Raw genomic sequence first — 20,068 nt, 5'->3', positions numbered from 1 at the left:
TGTCAAGCTACATTGGTCAGCCAATATGTCGGTCAATAAAGTGAAAACCTGTAATTTTGTGTAAAGAAATTCAAGGGGCGATTAGTATAGTTTGTTGTTCCTTGGATTCTATTGGTAGCTACATTGATACAACAATCGTTGTTTTGAAATGTCTGGCACAGTTGTGTTACGTCATCCCATCCAAAGGACACTGAGAAAATGTGACAGGCGCTGCTCCTGTCAGATTGACAGGATCGCCTGACAAGCGGGCACGATCCCGTGAAACTGTCGTGTTCATGCTTGTCTCACACACACACACACACACACACACACACACACACACACACACACACACACACACACACACACACATCCACCTGCTGCCAGAGTTGACAAGTGTTGAACAGTTTTGTCTATGCGATGCGTAGAAATGCATCTATTCACAAGAGGAGCGCAGTGCGACCCCGCGGATGTGAGCATGCAGGACTAGTGTCACTGTCTCTGTGAAACGACCATAACCACCACTTAAACACTCTTCACTTAGTAAACTTGACCTAATAGTCCATGAGCCAGAGCCCCAAAATTGAGCAATGATTATCGAAAGAGTGGGCAAAACCAAACCTATATTAAATTGTTCATAGGGTCAATACGAGTAAATAAATATAAGTTAACCTTTCCACAGGAGTAGCTTTTTCATAGTTATCACACATTTTGTTATTTTCCCCATATGTACATGAAAGGTGAAAAAATGACAAAATTTAAAAAAGAGTTATCATAATGAAACTTCCTGAGTTGATTACTTGCATGAAGACAATGATTTATCGTATTACAAGTTTTCTGAAATTGTATATTTAAATATGCAAATTAGGCATTTAGTCCATGAGCCAGAGCCCCAAAATTGAGCCAGATATTGAATATTCCCTCGTTAAAAACCTTTGACTCCAACATCTTAACAAAATGAAATAAGAATGTTCACTCTGGCTTTGTCCAATGTTCCAATGTTGATTCTGGAAAGTTATACAAATTCGGGCATATTTTCGTAATGCCTAATTTGCATATTTAAATATAAAAATTCAGAAAACTTGTAATACGATAAATCATTGTCTTCATGTAAGTAATCAACTCAGGAAGTTTCATTATGATAACTCTTTTTTAAATTTTGTAATTTTTTCACCTGTCATGTACGTACAGTATGGGGAAAATAACAAAATGTGTGATAACCATGAAAAAGCTACTCCTGTGGAGAGGTTATCATATATTCATTTACTCGTATTGACCCTATGAACAATTTAATATAGGTATGGTTTTGCCCACTCTTTCGATAATGAAATCTTGTCTGGCTCATGGACTATAAGTTGGCTCTGTACTTGATCCGATCCTTTTTCCGTCTACACCAAATGTTGTCGCCAAAGACAGACAATCTACAAGCTCACAACACGTTGCGTCGCGACGAGCTTGTGGTGTTTGCTTCACTTACATGACCAAATACTAAAATCAGCTGTCTACCTGCTCTCTCTCTCTCTCTGTCTCTCTCTCAACAGAGCAGTCCGGAGATGGTGCACCCCGATCCTCATGGCCCTGGTGGGCCTCCACCCGACTACAACACTCCTGGAGGACCCGGAGCGGTAAGGGGTCGGGGGTGGGGGGTTGAGGAATGAGGAAAGGTGAAATGGTACGGCACTGAGAAGGATGGAGAGGAGGAATAGATGTGAGGAAAGAAGGGCCTCAAGAGGTGTATGGGGGATAGGGAGAGATTTAGTTTGGGCGATGAAGAGGGATAGACAGAGCGAGAGACGATGGCCCTCGTCTATCAATCTAATGTAGAAACCAGTGCAGATACGACCGCAGGAATCATCTCACGACAGGGTTCACGTGTGATTTGTGAAGTGGTCATGTCTCACCAATCACAGCGTTAAGAAAGGTTGGGTGTTGATAAATGTGGCGAATGAAAATGATTGCAATATCACACCCTTAAATATTCTGTTAGAGTTAGAGTTTACAACATGCAAAAGCGGAATATGGTCAAGAAGAGAAAATTCTCTGATGTGGAGATAGATATTTTAACATTGCAATTCAAATCGAACCAACTAAAAAGTGTCATCAAAGGAAGTTAGAATAATCTGGAAAATATGTATGGATGCTTTCAACCACTGCGGAGATAGAGTAGTAAATAGCTAACTTCTAGCCATCATTAAAAGAGATAAACGAAAGCCTGGAAACTCCAGAAGGACATGCTTTAGGAGACGTCACGGCTTCCTGCGATCCCACAAAATCATAGAGGTTTTAATAGAGCCACATATTCCATTGTGGAGATCTGATGACTGTCAAAAGCTATTTTTTAAATACAGGTAGTTGACTGACTGTTTTTAATTTCTCCATTGCTCCATTTTAATTGATTGTAATTATGTCAACTGTTAATCTCGTAATAACTATTATGGGATATATAATACTGTATATAAATATATTGACGTAGTCCTTTATTTTGACATGTTTAGATCAAATAAAAATAAAGTCTACACACTGGCAAAATAAGCTCCACTGTTTATCGCTTGATCTCACACACAGATCTTCATTAGGAAATTAGATTCAATTCAATTCCTGATGAAGATCCTTGTGTGATCGAAATCGAGCAATAAAGAGTGCAGCTTATTTTGCAAGTGTGCAGACTTTATTTTATTGTATGTATCGTTTTGTTCTGCACCTATAGGCACTTGGATGTGCATGCACTATCCTTTCCATGCATAATGTTTAGATGCCTGTCAGATTCTCTGACTATGCTGCACCGCAAGTCCACGCTGACAAACAAATATTTGCGCGCTTGACGTGAGATTTGATCGTCAGGTCAAAACGCAGACAGACTGATGGATGCCGAGCATTGCATTGAGATGACCGCACAGCCTCCCACGCAGGCTCGTTTCAGAAATGAGGGCGAGAGAGAGAGAGAGAGATTGAGATTGAGAGACAGAGAGAGAATGTGTAGGAGTGGAAGGCATGAGATCAACGGGGCATGATGGTGAGGCCGGAGAAAAGGGAAGGAGGGGTTGATACATGCATGGACAATGTGTTGTGTTTATGATTGAAACACACTGATTGAGGTTACAATATGGATAAATGGAATCATTCATCTCGCTGCTGTTTCTCTCTGTTTACAGATGTACTACCATGGAGGCCCTGACCCTAACGTAACGGTATGACATGCATAATAGTGAAAAATTGGTGCGTGTGCAGTGGTGTAAAGTAACTAAGTACATTTACTTAATTACTGTACTTAAGTACAATTTTGAGGTATTTGTACTTTACTTGAGTATTTCCAATTTCCAATACTTTTACTTCTACTCCACTACATCTCAGAGGCAAATATTGTACTTTTACTCCACTACAATTATTTGAAAACTTTAGTTACTAGTTACTTTTCAGATATAAATTATGATATTATAAAACAAACATTAACCACTTTAGCCCTGTTTTATACCTAGGCTATTTTCAAATATTTAGTACTTTTACTTATGATACTTTAAGTACATTTTGATGCCAATACTTTTGTACTTTTACCCGAGTAAATTTTTAATTCTGGACTTTTACTTGTATCAGAGTATTTTTATATTGCAGTATTGGTACTTTTACTTAAGTAAAGAATTTGAGTACTTTTTCCACCACTGTGCGTGTGTATCCCATAGTTTCAATGTGGAGATTGTTATTTTGATAGTACATTGTTTATAGACTGATGCAAGGTTCTTGTTTTACCTGTGATCCTAGTTTCTCGAGGCACTCCACTGTCTCTCTGCATCATGTGATTACCTTGCTTATCGCTGGATACGTGCATCTGCTAAATGCCTAGATTGTAAAGTGTGTGTGTGTGTGTGTGTGTACAGGGTCCTATGGTACACCCTCCCCCAGGTGGGGGTCCTATGGTACAACCTCCCCCAGGTGGACAGGGACAGTGGAATGGCCCACCCCCCAGCCCGGTTAGTAACGCTGTAGCATCTCGTTTTCCCAATGTTATCTATCTGTTGGCCGTCTGTCTGTCTGTCTGTCTGTGTTATCTATCTACAATGTGACCTAGCTGTACTGATGGTCGTGGAAGGGCAAACGATGATACCTTTTTAGATGTAATTACGACTTCTGTTTGACAAACCTCTCTCTATCTCTGTGTCGTTGTCTTTTGTAGGGCTTCAACCCCGCCTATCCCCCCCAGAACCCCGGCTACCCCCCTAGCGGTCCGGCCATGTACGCCCCTGCCCAGCCTCCGCAGTGGAACGGTCCACCGCCCGGCCAGTACGGCCCACCACCTGGCCCGTACGGCCCTGGGACTGGTGCTCCAATGGTATAGTCCAGTGATTCTCAACCCTTTTTTTTTTTTCATTTCAAGGACCCCCAGTTTGAGAATGCACTAGGCCACGGACCCCCATTTGATTTGTCATCTCTGGGTCCCCAATGTACTATGTAAAATTATAAAGTTAATTAAACTCTGAGAGCGTACAAATGGAACCAAATGGACCCTTATGGGTCCATTTGGTTCCATTTGTACGCTCTCAGAGTTTAGCGACGTTCACACAGCACAAGAAATACATATCTCGTTTAAAAAATCGCGAAAGAAAAAAACTGGATGGCAGAGTCCATACCTTAGACTGTAAAACAATATGGACAAAGGGAGACACATTGTTTCTCCACAGACCGTTTTAAGGCCACTTTTTCTGAGAATTCAAATCCGCCATATTTGAACTTCCGGTCCCAAAAAGAAACTGGAAATGACTGCTATTGGCTGCAACCACAGCAAGGGCGGGTCTTCCCTCGGTAGAACCAGTAGAAGCCCTAGAAACATACCCTACTTTATTAATAAATAAAAAATGATGGGACCATAATTTACTAAAGACATATCATGGTAATTGAAAGAAGACTTTAAACTAGCGACTGAAAGCATAACGTATTTATGACTATGTTTATTAAGGTAATAAAATCAAGTGTAAAATCCGGCCAAAAACCCATTCGCTTGAATAGAGAGTTATTAATTCTGCAGCCAGCAGGGGGGAAATCAAGGGGGAAATAGTGAAACTAGCGGCCATTCATATGAACTGTCACTTCCTATATGGCTTCAATTTAAAAAACGGATGCTTGCAGCCTGGTCCATACCACAACTACAACGACCATTTGCCAGATGTACGATAATTATTGTATTTGTACGATAAATTTACCCTCTGTGCGATGTACGATCAATAATTCCTAAAATGGCCAAATGTACGATAATTTCACCATATCACAAAAAAGTGTGTGAATTTACTAAGGGGGCATTCACAGCATATGTGATGCATTATTGTCATGTAGGAGTCTCAAACAATTCTTACACTAAATACGCAATTGTTTGTGAAATTACATATTTACACGTGATTTCTCTTTGGCTGTGTACGATAGTTTTCTTTCAAATATAAAATCATTTTAAGCCTCCGGTACGATACCTCAACATTTCCCATCTGTCAACACTGAACGACAATGATACTGACACTGACAGCCAGTCAAAATCCACCAGCGGGACAACTGCGATGCAGTCGGTCTTACTCACCATCAGAATCAGTGGTAGTTTTATTATGGACGGAGATGAGGAGGCATTACCTCAGACAGCCTACAACTATCTCACCTCCTTCATAATTAATAATCAGAGTCATATTATCCATAATATCCAGCATGTGTCTTTCAGTACCACAGAGGCGGAGATCTCTCCCTGTCTCTGTGTGTGTGTAGGCTGTGACACAGCTGGACTGCACAGTTTGTACTTGGTGTCACTGTTTACAGAACGTTATCGTTCATCAGTGTGGACACTCCCATAATTATCGTTATAGCTATGGTTTTAGTCAGTGGTGGAAAAAGTACTCAAATGTTCTACTTAAGCAAAAGTATCAATACTGCAATGTAGAACTACTCTGTTTGAAATAAAAGTCTGGAATTCAAAATTGACTTGAGTACAAGTACAAAAGTATTGGTATCAAAATGTACTTAAAGTACCAAAAGTAAAAGTACTGTTTTGTTTGTTTGAAAATAGCTGATCTACTGTACAAACTCACAACAAGCTTGTAGATCGGCTATTTTCAAATAGCCTAGGTATAAAATAGGGCTGAAGTGGTTAATGTATGTTTTATAATGTAATAATTTATATCTGCAAAGTAACTAGTAACTAAAGTTTTCAAATGATTGTAGTGGAGTAAAAGTAAAAATTTTGCTTCTGAGATGTAGTGGAGTAGATGTAAAAGTATAGACAATTGGAAATACTCCAGTCAAGTAAAAGTGCCTCAAAATTGTGCTAAAAGTACAGTACTTGAGTACATGTACTTAGTTTGTACCGACGTTTAGAAACGGTGCTCTAGTCCAGCTCTCTGACTTAATTAACGGAGAATCCTAACCACTTTTTAATCCTGTTCTTACCAATAACCTTGTGCTACCATGGTTTGTTGACTATGTTTTTCAAAGTATATCAATCTGTTTTGTAGTTATTGAGGAAACAATTCAATGGTCCATGTAAGTCACTGTGGCATTTATGTCTCGTGGTCATTTCTGTTTCTGTTCTGTTTCTATCGCCTCTGCTGTTTTTCTCCTAATTCTTCAATACGTTGTTTTATTCTCTCTACTGGACATTTTTACACCATGTTGTGGTTGGCTAAAGGTTCTTTTAAACTTGTGTTACAATGTTTGTTTTAAAAAATTCATAAAAGGATTCCATGACATTTTGAATTTAAGAATTCCCTGTTTTACTTATGACTTTACATATTACTAATTTACTAGTCACATGTCCCAATGTAGAAATGCCTAGATCAATACTCAATCCATTTATTTATGTCATTATGGCAATGAGGCAATTACAGTTTTAATTGTAATTGCAGTGCAGCTTACAAACACACGATCAGAATAAGCAGAGTAAGCATTAACTCTATTTAATAAACAAATAATCACATAAATAGAGTGCAGAGCAAACCATGTAGTGCCTCAAAGAAACTAGGATACCAGGATAAACAGTGAACCTAGCATCTGTCTAAACAGCATGCATCTAAAAAGAAAAAACTTCTCTACAATTGAAAACTATAATTGTTTAAATCCCAGCTCAACAGGGATGGTTCAATTTAACTCTATAACTGCCAAAGACGTTTATAAACGTCTTTGAGAAATTAGCTGTTGCCTGCCAAAGACGTTTAAAAACGTCCTGGAAAAAAAGAAAAAAAATAATAATTTTTTCAAAAAAAAAAGAATTCTTAAAAAGATTCTCTAATTATTTAGTATTGACACCTTTTCGATATTCCAAACGAATAAGGAGATAACAATTTCCAAAGATTTGCTGCTCCATCCACTTCAATGTTAAAATTGAAACGGACAAACAATTCACAATGTTTTTTGGTTTGAAACCACTGGTTTTGAGCTATTTTCAAACATCAAACAACACATGACAACAAGGTCAAATTGACCTCGTTGACATTTGTGAAACCACACCTGAATCTCATCTGTGATTAGAAATTTTCTGGGGATCAATCATACTTGAGAAAAATATTTTGTGGCTATGCGAAAAGGTACCAAAATCGGTCAAAACCCTGGCAGAGGCTACAGACTGTTCTGAAAAAACTCTGGCAGGGTAAGAGTTAATGATACTGATACCGCTTTCGAGACTGCTCAACGATCTGTGTCCTCATTGACGCTATCAATGTGTTTTGGAATATAGTACATTTGCAGAACTGGTATTGCTCTTATTACTTGCCTATTATTAGTCTGTGACATTTACCTAGCCTTCAATAAACACTACTGATGCTGGACATTTATTTTGAAAAGGAATACACAGAGCCCCAACATCTAAATATGAGGATAGTAAAATAACATAAATGCCCATCAAATTACTATGTGGATGTATGGACTCATGAGCTGGGGTGAGGTGACCACCATCATAATGAATGAAGTTGGCGTTTTTGGGGGATTACTATCAATTGGATTATAATTGTCAATGAACGGGACTTGTTACGAAGTTGGGGTACGCGCCCCATGCGTACCTTTGGGTGGAGGAAGATGATTGTCCTGCACCCACAACGGCAGCCAGAGTTGGTGGTGCTCCGACTTGAAGACAGCCGAAGGTACTGCATGATACGCAACGTTGGGGTGCTTTAGCTTTGGCGCTTACAAGAATTTAACCTAGAACTTGAATGGCCTTTCGCTTCCGCCTTATCTGTGACTTTGGTGAAATGTAGCCACGCCTTTGACCGCTTTGCACATTCAGATATCCTAGCAAGCAACCAACTGACCAAACGAGAAATGAAGTGAACAAGGGTGTGAGGAAATTAAATTATTCTTCTTTGTTTAGTTTAATGACCTTTGTCGGGCAATTCAATCGAATTTAAAGAACGTAATAATACAATCGATATGTTTGTGCACGAGTGATTAAAATGACATGACTCTCATCTGTGGAAGTGGGTCTCGACCCCTATCCCTAAATATGAACGCTTACTCAATCGACTGCTCCACCTTTGCTATCGACGGATACAAGTCGACTGGGACATTCCTATGTGGTGTTAGCCACAATAAATAGTAACGCTTCAGCTTGCAGCTATCTAACTAACAAGGTGTTTCTGAGGTTACTAAAGCACACATGTATTACGTTTTTAAATTCAAAATGTCATGATGTCCTAACACAATGCCTAAGAGGCCACCTTGATGCTACACAGTTAAGCTCCTTTGCATGGCAGCTTTACTAATGCTACTATTGTCTATCCCATTCAACCAGTACTACCCAGGAGTGCCTATGGTATGTTTCTACACAAGCAGACTCTACTTGTAGATGTGTCATAAACTGTAGTCTGTCATATAATGTCCTCATCTTATATGTACATCAATGTTTGGTTAGTGTAGTGTTTAGTAGTTTTGTTTTGTAGTCTTGTGTAGTTTGTAGTTGTGTAGTTGTGTAGTTTCTCCTGAAGAGAACATTTTCAGGTTTCAGGTTCTTTTTTGTATTTCGAGAATAAAGTCAAAAGTAGAATTCAAGAAAAAAAAGGTTAACCTTTTAGATTTATATCAGACACTGATAACAATTTTCCGCAACTTTCAAAGTTGCAAATTCATTGCAGTTACGACTTTATTCTCAAAATCCAAAAGCACATTTTCATCTATTTCTATTCTCATTCGCTTTCATTTCTCATTCCTCATCCATTACTTGACGGCCGAAGCCACGTGCATCACAGCGTCAAACGTGTCCTGTGGTTCTGTTCAGTTATGCTCACCCAGCAGCACAGAATGTCACCTTTTGTTTATTTAACATTTAACTTTCAATTTTCAAAACACATTCTCACTCCCAGCTTGTCAAACAGTACCTGTATGTTGACACTTGGTCAAGGTTCCTTTCATGTCCAATGGTTACGACAGCCTTTTTGCGTACCATGTTTGCGAGGACGGCTAATAACCGTTGCCACACTATTGGTATGCAAAGAGGACGTCCGAAGTAGACTCAAGCTCGACTAGGCACACTCAAGCGAGGCGCCAGCCGCACTGACTCTCTTTATTTGGAAACTAAACATCTGTTTAGTTGGACAGACAGAAAGCTTTGTTTTAATTGGTGTAGTAATTGTAAAGTTAGCATTATGTAGCATGCCCATGCATGATAGGATAGGATTGGTTTTGAGGGGATTAACGTTTTAATTTCCCAGTCAGTCAAACCCTGTGTGTGCACTTTGAAGGTATCGCATGTTGAACGGTGAGCTTACCCTTGCCTAACTCAATTCACTGACGTCTATGGGATCAAATAGAAGCTCCTCTCAAAAGTTAGACAATAGACGTTCTCCAAAGCTGGGGTTGATAATTTTACTCCACCTCCCGGGCTGTGCTGCCTACCAGGCAACCCACATACTGTAGGGACATTTTAATACTAAGAGGACTGTTGGTTTTAGCTTAATTTTTTCAGATTAGGATAAACTGAACTAATTAATTAAATGAAATGTCATTGTCCTCCATATATATTGTTGAAGGTTATATTAATAAAATGTTTAGGTAGGTGAATGATAAAAAAGGAAATAGTACATCCACAGAGCTTTTTAGAAAGTGTTTGTTTACCTCACAACGGTGCTTCTGTTTTCATTGGCGAGGGTACAATTCTGCAAACTGCATGAGTGCTGCCTTATAGGCATGAGTCGGGGAAATAGGAACCTTATGGTTTTAATTTCCTGGGTGTTGTGGAGTGAAGTGTGAAATCTAGTGGCTGAATACTGTCTGTAGCACCTTTTTAATATCTGCGTGTGCTTGTGTGTGTGTTTTAGCAGGCAGCTCCAATGCAGTACAGTGCTCCCCCTCCTACAGCCAGTGAACCTGTCAAAATGGACAATATCCCCTCCCCCACTGATCCTCTGCTCAGCGCCCCCCAGGTACAGTACATCAACACTATAGGGCTGGGCCATGTGACTTCAAAAATCAATACCACCATTATTTCAAACGCTTTGCCTCGATTACGATTAATGAACGATTTATAAAAAAAATCTAAAAAGCAGATGTACAAGCTCATAACGTGATGCGATGCGTTGTGAGCTTGTACATCGGCATCATACAGGGTTTCAGTGGTAAATAAGACTAATCGATTTAATGCATTTATTTATTATTCATATATATATATACATATACAGTATACATACACTATATATGAATTTATTATTATTTTCTTTCATTTCTTTTTTTCAGTTTTTACCTACACGAGTAGGATTAAGTCAGTCTATTGGTAGATCTATTTTCTCAACCCTAACCAACACCATGGACCACCTTTTCAAAAGACTTTGGCCCAGCAACCCTGATATGAAATGATGTTTTGTTTTAAACTAAATTGAGCGATATCAAAGTGGTGATATTGAAAGTCGTTACGCTTTTTGTATTGTAATGATGTCAAATGAATTGAGTGGAAGTAAACTGTTTGTCTGGGACCCCCCCCCCCCCCCCCAAGGGCCCCTGCGGGTTCCTGCACACCCCACTTTGAAAACCACAGTTTGAGACTCTCTCTCTATCTCTGTCTCTCTGTCTCTCTGTCTCTCTGTCTCTCTCTCTCTCTATCTGTCTCTCTGTACAGCCGGATGGGTCAGCAGCTTCTCCTGCTGCCCCCACAGATCAGGCCTACAAGTTCCAAATCGACTCTGCGAAGGACTCCACCACCAACTTCCTTTAAAGGGTGGGGTTTCCATTGCACCAGCCTCCTCCTCTGTGTCCCTCCTCCTTTCAACTGGGCTGTGGTCATGTTGCCTCCCTGCTAGGAGGCGTACGTCTCTGTTCCATCGCGGGAGGCAACATGGCGAGAGTGAAAAGCAGTTGGTAGCATTTCTAACGGCCTTGTTTCCTTCATCTCCTCGCCTTTGCACTGTGTTCCAAGCCTCATGTAAGTGGCGATTTAATGGGTTTCTGCTCTGGAGTCCAAAACAAACGGGATTCTCAAGCCTAAGTCCTGATAAATGGGCTGTAATTGCCAGTTTTTGGCTATTGGGTCATGAGTTAGAGGATTTTTCAGCGGATCAAACCAATTGGTTTACAACAGATTTTAGTTTTAGGACTGTGGGGGCCAACGAGTAAAAGGTAGAGCATTACTAGTCTTATAGGAATACTTCACCCAAAAAAGGAAGTTTTTCCTATCAATACATTCTTGTTTTCGTCCCATATTCCTGAGCCAATAATTCAATATTTGTGTTGTCTGCTGCGGTAGGAGACCAATGCAAAACTATTTAAAATAATAATATAAACTCCAAAACAACTCTCACAGTGTAATCACTGATGATCCAGGTTCAAAGAGAATGTTTTAAATATGGTTTTGCTTTAAATATGGTTTTGCTCTTGTTAAGATTGGTCTCCTATTAACTTAAATAAGTCAAATATTGTATTATTGGCTCAGGAATGCAAGAAAAACTTAAAAATCTTCATGAATTTAAGGCTTCATGGGGTGAGTAATTTATATGTTTTTTGGGTGCAGTATTTAAAGTCATTAACGTTGACTCTAAATCTGTAAGTGTATGAGTAGTTGAGTAATTATTTGGGGTTTGGGGTTCAATGCTTAAGTTCTTTACACACCAGGAGCGTGACGAATAAACAATACAAAAATTGTTATCAAACTATTCATAATATGAATAGTCGATGTCTCAATCATACAGGTTGAAAAATCACCTCATTCCGAATAAGAATTTTGTCGCTTTATCGTCTCGTAATATATATATATTTTTCTGGCAAATTATCACCTGGAAAAAATGCACCGGTGCGTAAGGACCTTTTTAAAGGCGGCTGTATATATAGTGGTAATTGCAACAATGTCTGAACAAATTTACAATCAAGATGGTGGCACATCTACGGTATAGTGTCCATCCGGTACGCCGTCCACTTCAAATAACTTTATTTACATTGGTGACCAGTAGTCTTTAGACCAGGGTCTAGATTTCTCAGTGGAACAGTAGGGAGAGCACCTCCAACCACTGCAGATGTTTTAGTTGTATTGTGTTAACATACAGTATCATACAGATTGGTTAAAATAATGTTTTATGTATTTAAAATAAGTCCAAGATTAGAACAGAGAAGGTGAAGTCTAGCTTCAAATCAATTCAACTTCAAATTAAACCAAGAGCGATGCTTTCTACGCTGCTTGGGAACAGGATAGAAATGCATTCTTGCACACGCATAGCATACAGCCGCCTTAACAGTAGAGGCAAGGAGACAAAGGAAAGAAGGCCCGTTGTGTACGTGTTTGGAAGTGGATTTGAAGCTGCACATGTGTAGGGAATGAGATATTTTGTTACTAATGTCAGACAGTGATTTCATAATGGATCAAGCCTGGGTTTAGTAAGCCATCAGTTCGATCAATTCAGGGATTTTGTCAAATCCAAATCGTGAAGAAAAAAAAGGATTGAAACGGAATTCTCAGTTGATAGCAAATGAGTTCTAGTCTTCTATCCTGAGTTGACTGAACTGATGCTGAACTGTCTGCGTCGCTTGTCGTGACTTGTCTTTGACCCATCGTCCTCGGCCCCTTCTTAAAACACTGATGGTTAAAGAGAAGTCACTCTTTTGGAATATGTCTGTTTCACAGGTTTGCAGTGCAAAGGAAAAAATAAGAGGTCAAAAGATATACTTGAGTTTTAACGCAAACGTAAAGTGTCCAAGGGTAAGACCAATGGAACAAACACCTTTTGGGGAACAAGGCAATGAAAGCCACTTCATAGGTCAATAGTAGTGTTGTATACGATTGTTCAGCCTTACACTGTTTTTATAATCTCTACCGTCAGAATGGTATCAAAACAAACGCTGCCTCTTAGGGTGGCTTTTAGGCCCCCAACTTAAAGCAAAAAAAAGTCACTCTTCCAGACTCCCTCAAATGTGTGTCCTTATAGTGAATACATACTGTACAATATATAGGCAAAATGTACTCATTGTGGCAAAAACGTAAGCATCTCGGGTTGTTCTGTGGGACAGTTCAAGGACAGCCGTCTACACCGTCGGAGTTCTGACCGTGTCAGAAATGTTGGCCCGTGTTTTTGCATCGTGGCCGGTGCTACAGCGATAGTCAATGCTAGACTGTTATATAACAGCTAGCGACGTGTTAATAATAAAGGGTAGGTCATTGTCTAACAGAAAATGATATCAGTACCAAGAAAATGACAATTTTACAGGGTTCATTACTTACTATAGTCTTATGTACAAATGTTTTGTGAAAAATGGCTGCAGATATTACCAGCTCCCTATGGAGAATTGGCCTCTTCTACCAATTCAAGAGACCGCTTCCAAGTTCTCCTGCATTTCCCTTCTTTTTCTTTTTTTCCTCAAGGTGCTTAAAGTCACCGTACAATGGTGTTACACAAAAAAAAGCTAAAATGCCCGGTCGACAAGCACGCAGCGTGTCGCGATGCAACGCGTTGTGAGCTTATAGATAGGTCAGTTTTGAAAAAGTTTGAAACTTTTTGAAAATGTTTGCCTATAATGACCAGTGCCCAAAATAGGGACGCTAGGTTGTAAGTGGTTAAACATTGCCCCAGCATTTTTCGGCTAGTAGGTCCTAGCAGGGCCGACCCAAGCCTTTTTTTGGGTCCCTGGGTTGTAGTTTTATGTTATGTAAACGAGTCGGGTTGGCAAACCTCACCAGTGCATAACTAATGAAACACACAAGTCACCTATGTATTTTTTTTTTTATGAGTTATCACCCCTTCACTTACACTGTACACTACATATCCATTGAGTAAGATAACGTGTGGTAATGTAAATTAAAATAATGTACATATTTCTCGCTTATGGGGACTCCTGGTGGCCACAGGTCCATAAGCGACCTCGGCCCAACCCTGGGTCCCATAGTCTCGTTGCACAGTTTGACAGGTACAGTCGGTTCAACTTTCTGACAGAGTGGTTGATAAAACATCTGTTAAACTTTATTTATAGTTCACTCCTCTGAGTTCTCTTGAATGTAATGTAAGCAAGCAGTGACAAGCATTGACAAAATGCTTCTCTTTACCAAAGTCTGGTTTTAACTCATTTTAGCATGTTGAAGTTGATATAGACATAATTGAGCTAGTATCACGGTATGCAGAAATATTTCTTTAGGCAGCTCAGAATGAGTTTGTATAGAGGTGGGGGCTATTTTAAGCTATGGAGAAAAAAAACATGGATAGACATTATATCTTCTCAAAGCTAATTTTGTAATTCTGTCCAAAAACAGTTTGGTGAAATTACTCAGTGGCCTTGTGTCTTACCCCAAAGTCTGTGTTTCAACATATTGCTGCCTAGGTGTTGTTTAATCAATTAAATATACAAATATATGTTTAACTACAATCTATATATACATATGCTGTCTGGATAATGAGTGATCCACTGACACACTTACACACGCATCTGTTAATATGCATTATTGATGTCTCCATTGTGATCAGATCTCATTTTTCAATAGTGTACCAAGTCTCAAAACGCACACGCCCTGGGTCATGATTAAGATTTCCCCTGCAAAAACCTGTTTACTTATTTTTAAATCATGTAATATAAGAACTCTGTTCCAAAAATAAAATGAAACGAGTCTGGGCATTCTGTCAGGGGAAATGTATTCATAAGATGATATTGAGGCAGTATCAAATATTATTAGATACAGTCTGTTTGGAGAAAATTACATTAATTCTGTGGCGGCACCTAGAGGTATTGTTGGGCAATACATTACCGGGAGCAAATCACTGTCACTGAACACATCACGCTCTGTCACAAACATTCCTGAGATTTTGTGACATGTTATCAGTGTGTGTTATAATTTAGTTATAACACACAATGTTTGATGAGACATCTGAGGACTGACAATGCTACTTTCCCACAGAACAGAAAATCCAATTCAACACGACGTGACACTGATTATGTGCGCCGCTGATTGTTAGGTCAGTTCTAAGCCTGATCATTGCAGTCAATTTCTGTGAGTTAGTGCTTTGTAACCATCTGAGTAAAATGCCTGGATTATTTTGCTTTCTTTTTTAACACAGTTCTTATATTATGTGATTTTTCTATGGGCTTTTTGAATGGGAAAAAAATCTTCGTGACCCAGGAGGCGTTGTTTTGACATCAGGACTTTGGTATCGGTTAAAGTCTAATTCATGCTTTGGTATGTAAATTAAGTGTAACCACTTAAGCCCTATATACTTTTTCATATGACGGATAGTGAAAATAGCTGATCTACAAGCTCATTCTTTGTTTTACGTTTAGAAAATAAAATACAATAAACACATTCACCCACAATCACAAGTTAATTAAATTAATCTTGGAACATGACAGAGTCTTTTCTTGCACTTGTCATTCATTGTCAAGTTGGCTCACCTTTGTCTAACCAGCTTTAGCTTCCAGCGTCTGCTTATGTTAGACTTGAAAGAGTAGTGAAACACTAGAGCACTGTTGCACTGACCTCTGTGAAAGTTGAAGGTTTCCACTCTGTTGCACTTGTGACCACTCCCCGTTCTGTGATGTCAAAGCATACCAAAGAATATAGGGCATGGCCACACAGTGAGACAGAGTGCAGTGTTTTGTTAGTCAACCTTTCATACAGTTGGCTAACTTGACAATTTCAGCCACGGTGACAGGAGAGATGAGGTAACGTTGTTTATAAACCATTGACAGTCACTTTCTACCAAATGTGAGCTTACTGTATGGATGGCATTTACTCCTGTCTGACTCTGGCTGAGATTCAAGGTCAATGCATGCCAGCCATACCATCCAGGGCATGCCGTGGCACATGCAGTCACATTCTGATCACAATGCTTGTGTGTGTGTGCGCACGCACCGCCTTGCCAAGCAAGCTTTGTAGGCTCCAGTGTGACTAATACATGGCAAATAAACCCCAACCGGATTCAAATTCACAAGTATACTGTATCTAACCCAAGCCATATACTTGCTACTGGTTGTTAATAACCACTGAAGCCTATCTACATACTTCATTGTATGATGAACAGCAAAAAAAATGCCAATCTATAAGCTTGTAGATGAGCTATTTTCTAAAGGAATTTAGAAAATTTCACCCATAATGACATACCCAAAATGTGGATGCCAGGTTAAAAGTGGTTGAGCTATTTCAAAAGTTTAGTATTTCTCAATATCAAGGTGACGTTGGCCTCGTTTAGCTATCGATAGCAAGTTACTAGTTGTGAATGGGATGTTGGCTTCAGTGACGTTCGTGGCATTTGTTAGTTCTCCTCCAGCGAGTTAAGCAACATTTGTGGTGTGTAGGCTAGGTATGTCCGTTCTCTGCTAAAATGAGTAAAGTTTCAATTGAGCTTTGGCCTACTTTTGTGTGGGCAGACATGCATACCTTTATGTACAAACAAACCCGGTTCCAGATGGCGTGTTCTCTGTCTAATATTCTTTACATGGTTAGCCAGCAGTTGTCTGTTGTAAATACCCTCCTTGTCTTCTAGTTTACAGCTGAAGACCAGTTGGACCAGTTGGTAGAACAGGAGGGCTGCCTTTGTTTTGTTTTTTAAAGTTACCGTAATCGTTTAGTTGAATATACCTCACCTTTCAAATTCCAAGGGCCACTACTGGATGTAGACAATGGTATACCTCAGCATAGAGCAGAAATTACACATTTCAGCATCGCAGAAATGAGCTTTTAACCATTAATATGAGTTCACTGGCTGCATTTTAAACTGTATGTCATGTGTCACTTTGTCATGGGTCATTTTGCTGTTTAGTCACAGCCCTGTGTGAATAACACAATAATTAACTGTTAACTCACTGAAATCTCTTCTTGTAGGGCAGGTTTACTAAAGCTAATACTGTAACAGAACAAGTGCATTTAAACAATTTAGGGCTGCACAACATTCACACAAAAAAAAAAGTATTGTACTATTTTCCCTGAAAATTGTGATGTCAGTCAAATAATGTATTTGATTTATTTTTAGCTCTTAATAGATTTTTTTTTAATAAGCCTTGTTTTTGGCAGCAAAATGTCATCCTGTCTGCTCCGTAAACCTTTTTCCGTTATGCTCTTGAATGGTTGAAGCATATGGTACACATGATGAATTGCTGCGCTTGATTTGATACCATGCTGGGTGGCCAACTTTCAAAAGATATTGCGGAAATTAAATTATCTCTTATTCGCATTAGGTTTTTCATATTGCCTGCCTTGGGTATGAGATGGGTGGTGTGTATATACAGTGCACATTTTGGGGCAATCCAATTGGTTCCGTTAAACGAGGTAACAAGAATGATCTCATACAGTTAGTAGCTCATAAACCACAGCCTGTTTAAATGAGCCTTCAATGAGTTCCTCTCTTAGATACTGTAAGCTTGTCAACTCTGTTCAGTGTCACTACTGTTACTTTACATTCATGTCTATGCTTGTCAACTCTGTTACGTGTCAATCCTGTTACTCATCTCAGATTTTCCTTCTGTGCTGCAGCCTGGTATGAAGCCTTTTCGTTTGCTGAGATAATTGTTGAACCTGCAACTATGTTGTCCGTCCTTACTGGTGAAACTGGGAATGTTGTATGTTGAGGGTTTTGTTTGTTTTTTTGTTTTTTGTTTGTGCACTGCCTTTTTGAAGCTATGTAAAAAAAATGCCAAGTAGGTTTTAGGAACTATATATTGTGTAATTGTACTTGAGAAACGATGTGTTTGCTTTATATCTAACTTGGAAATATAAATGGAAGATGTTTGCGATACTTTGGTGCTTGGTTGAGCAGGGAGGTTCAACTCAGAATCCCACTTCATCATTGCAAGTTTTTGGTTGAGTCAAAGAGGCTTCCCCAGGCAGCATATTGTCCCCGTCAGGCAGAAACCTTGTATCTCCATATGTCATCGAAGAGTTTGTAGACAAACATTTTAACCTAGTTTACTATGGGTTTTATACATATTTTAAACAATGAAAAGTATTAAGAGCTTGTGACTAAATACATTGGATCCACTGGAACAGATTCTTGTTTTCCATTTCCTGAAAAGTAACGGTTTTGGACATACATGTACAAGGTTTCCACCCGTCAGCAACGATATACGAACTACAGTAACAAAACGAGTACGGTTAGCGTACAACACTCACCTGTCCAGCCAACCTTCCTGGCTCAACCAAATACATCAAAGTATTTAAACGTGTTATTGGTATGAGTTCTCATTTAATATATCTGAAAGCCGGCCTGACTGGAGGCACGCTTGGTTTAGTTTGCTTTGCTTTGCACATTTTGTACTGAAGGACTTTTTTACAGTAGTTCAGCTATGTCTCGCAACCTGCTTAAAATAAAACGCAGCTCACGTATGTAGTGTTTAAAACAACTGAACGCCTTGACCCAGGTCTGGTGTGTGTGTGTGTGTGTGTGTGTGTGTTGGGGTGTTTCATACCAGTAGGGGCCATTAAGGGGTTCCCAAACTTTTACATCATGTCAACAAGGACCACCAAATTGATTTTCTGGGATTCTGTCCTAAAAATCTTGATACGGTATGAAAATGAGTTTTGGTTAAACTACAATGTCTAAATGTCATAATGGTACATGATAAATAGATTAATAGTGGTGATATTGAAAATGTGTTATTAGAGTCAGATACTTTTTTTTAAATTTGTAACCCCTAATTTGACAACCACTGAGTTATCCGGTGCAGCTGTAATGTAGCATTGTGTTTTGTTGATGCGGAATGCTGTCAATATTAGCCTGGACGTACTTGTGGATTTTTGAACACAAAACCTTGTTGTGGTTGTTGAAACTGAGAAACATATCTGTAATTTGTCCAAATAATATCATCAGAAACAGAGCTGCGCCACATAGTTAAACACAAGATTGTATGCGTCTGTTGATCAAGTTCAAAGATATTGCTAAAATGTCACGTAAACAAAACTGAAATGATGTGAATGTATAATTTAAACAAATATACCATTGTGAAGGGGTTCCTTGCTATTAGACAAAAGGGGAACTAAAATTATTTGGTTGGTGTCCATGAGGGCAACTTGCTAGCCCGTTGTTGTGCAACGCTCCACCACAAGGTGGTGCAGTGGTACTGTAGTAGAGGACGTTGGTGTACTATGAAGAGAATACAAACTGTTTAACCACTTGAACCCCAGCATCCCTATTCTCGGGGTAACATTAGCCAAAAATAGCTAATCTACAAGCTCACAATGCGTTGTGAGCTTGTAGCCTACATCGGCTATTTTGGGAATAGAATTTAGAGTTTAGGCTGAGGGGTAGGCTTTCTATTGTGCTCTAATACTTAATTTATAGTCCATCAACAAGCTCACAACGCATTGCATGTGCTTATAGATCAGTTATGTTCGGCGCATGACACGATCATGCGACAGAGTATAAATGAGGCTCTAGGTCAATGTTCCCAAACATTTTAGCCCGTGAAATGTGGATGCCTTCCCGGGACCCAAACTAGTGAAAATAGCAGATCTACAAGCTCGCAATGAGCTTGTAGATCTGCTATTTTCATTGCTTACGTCTTTTTTCCCCTCTTTTTTTTTTGTAAATGTTTGAAAACTTTTGAAATAGTTCAAAATAAAATGTAGGAAACATAAAATGAAGGGATATTTACTGTTAGCGGTGCTTTTAGATGGTGTCAAAGTGGAATGGATGGTCCGTACAGCCCCTGCATACAGCCTTGACTGCACCACTGCCACAACCCCCAT

The 20,068-nt window shown here is 39.3% G+C and overlaps 1 protein-coding gene across 5 annotated transcripts in view; it reads left to right on the top strand.

The window, feature by feature from the left end:
* The window catches only part of LOC308074266 (uncharacterized protein), a 42,484-nt gene extending 22,650 nt beyond the window's left edge, over nucleotides 1-19,834 (top strand). For 3 of the 5 annotated variants that reach the window (XM_080413643.1, XM_080413641.1, XM_080413644.1), the window contains 6 exons: nucleotides 1,521-1,604; nucleotides 3,132-3,167; nucleotides 3,852-3,944; nucleotides 4,148-4,303; nucleotides 10,248-10,352; nucleotides 11,042-19,834. In XM_080413643.1, the coding sequence (XP_080269769.1) occupies nucleotides 1,521-1,604; nucleotides 3,132-3,167; nucleotides 3,852-3,944; nucleotides 4,148-4,303; nucleotides 10,248-10,352; nucleotides 11,042-11,137 (570 nt within the window). In that variant the 3' untranslated portion in view covers nucleotides 11,138-19,834. The remainder of the gene's footprint in view (nucleotides 1-1,520; nucleotides 1,605-3,131; nucleotides 3,168-3,851; nucleotides 3,945-4,147; nucleotides 4,304-10,247; nucleotides 10,353-11,041) is intronic. The other 2 variants (XR_013932079.1, XM_080413642.1) reach the window with 2 other exon arrangements.
* Nucleotides 19,835-20,068: the final 234 nt, after the last annotated feature.

Source organism: Gymnoscopelus braueri (genome assembly GCF_963280865.1).
Source record: "Gymnoscopelus braueri genome assembly, chromosome: 2".
In the NCBI taxonomy this organism is placed as follows: Eukaryota; Metazoa; Chordata; class Actinopteri; order Myctophiformes; family Myctophidae; genus Gymnoscopelus; species Gymnoscopelus braueri.
This window is presented reverse-complemented; position numbering and strand designations above follow the sequence as displayed.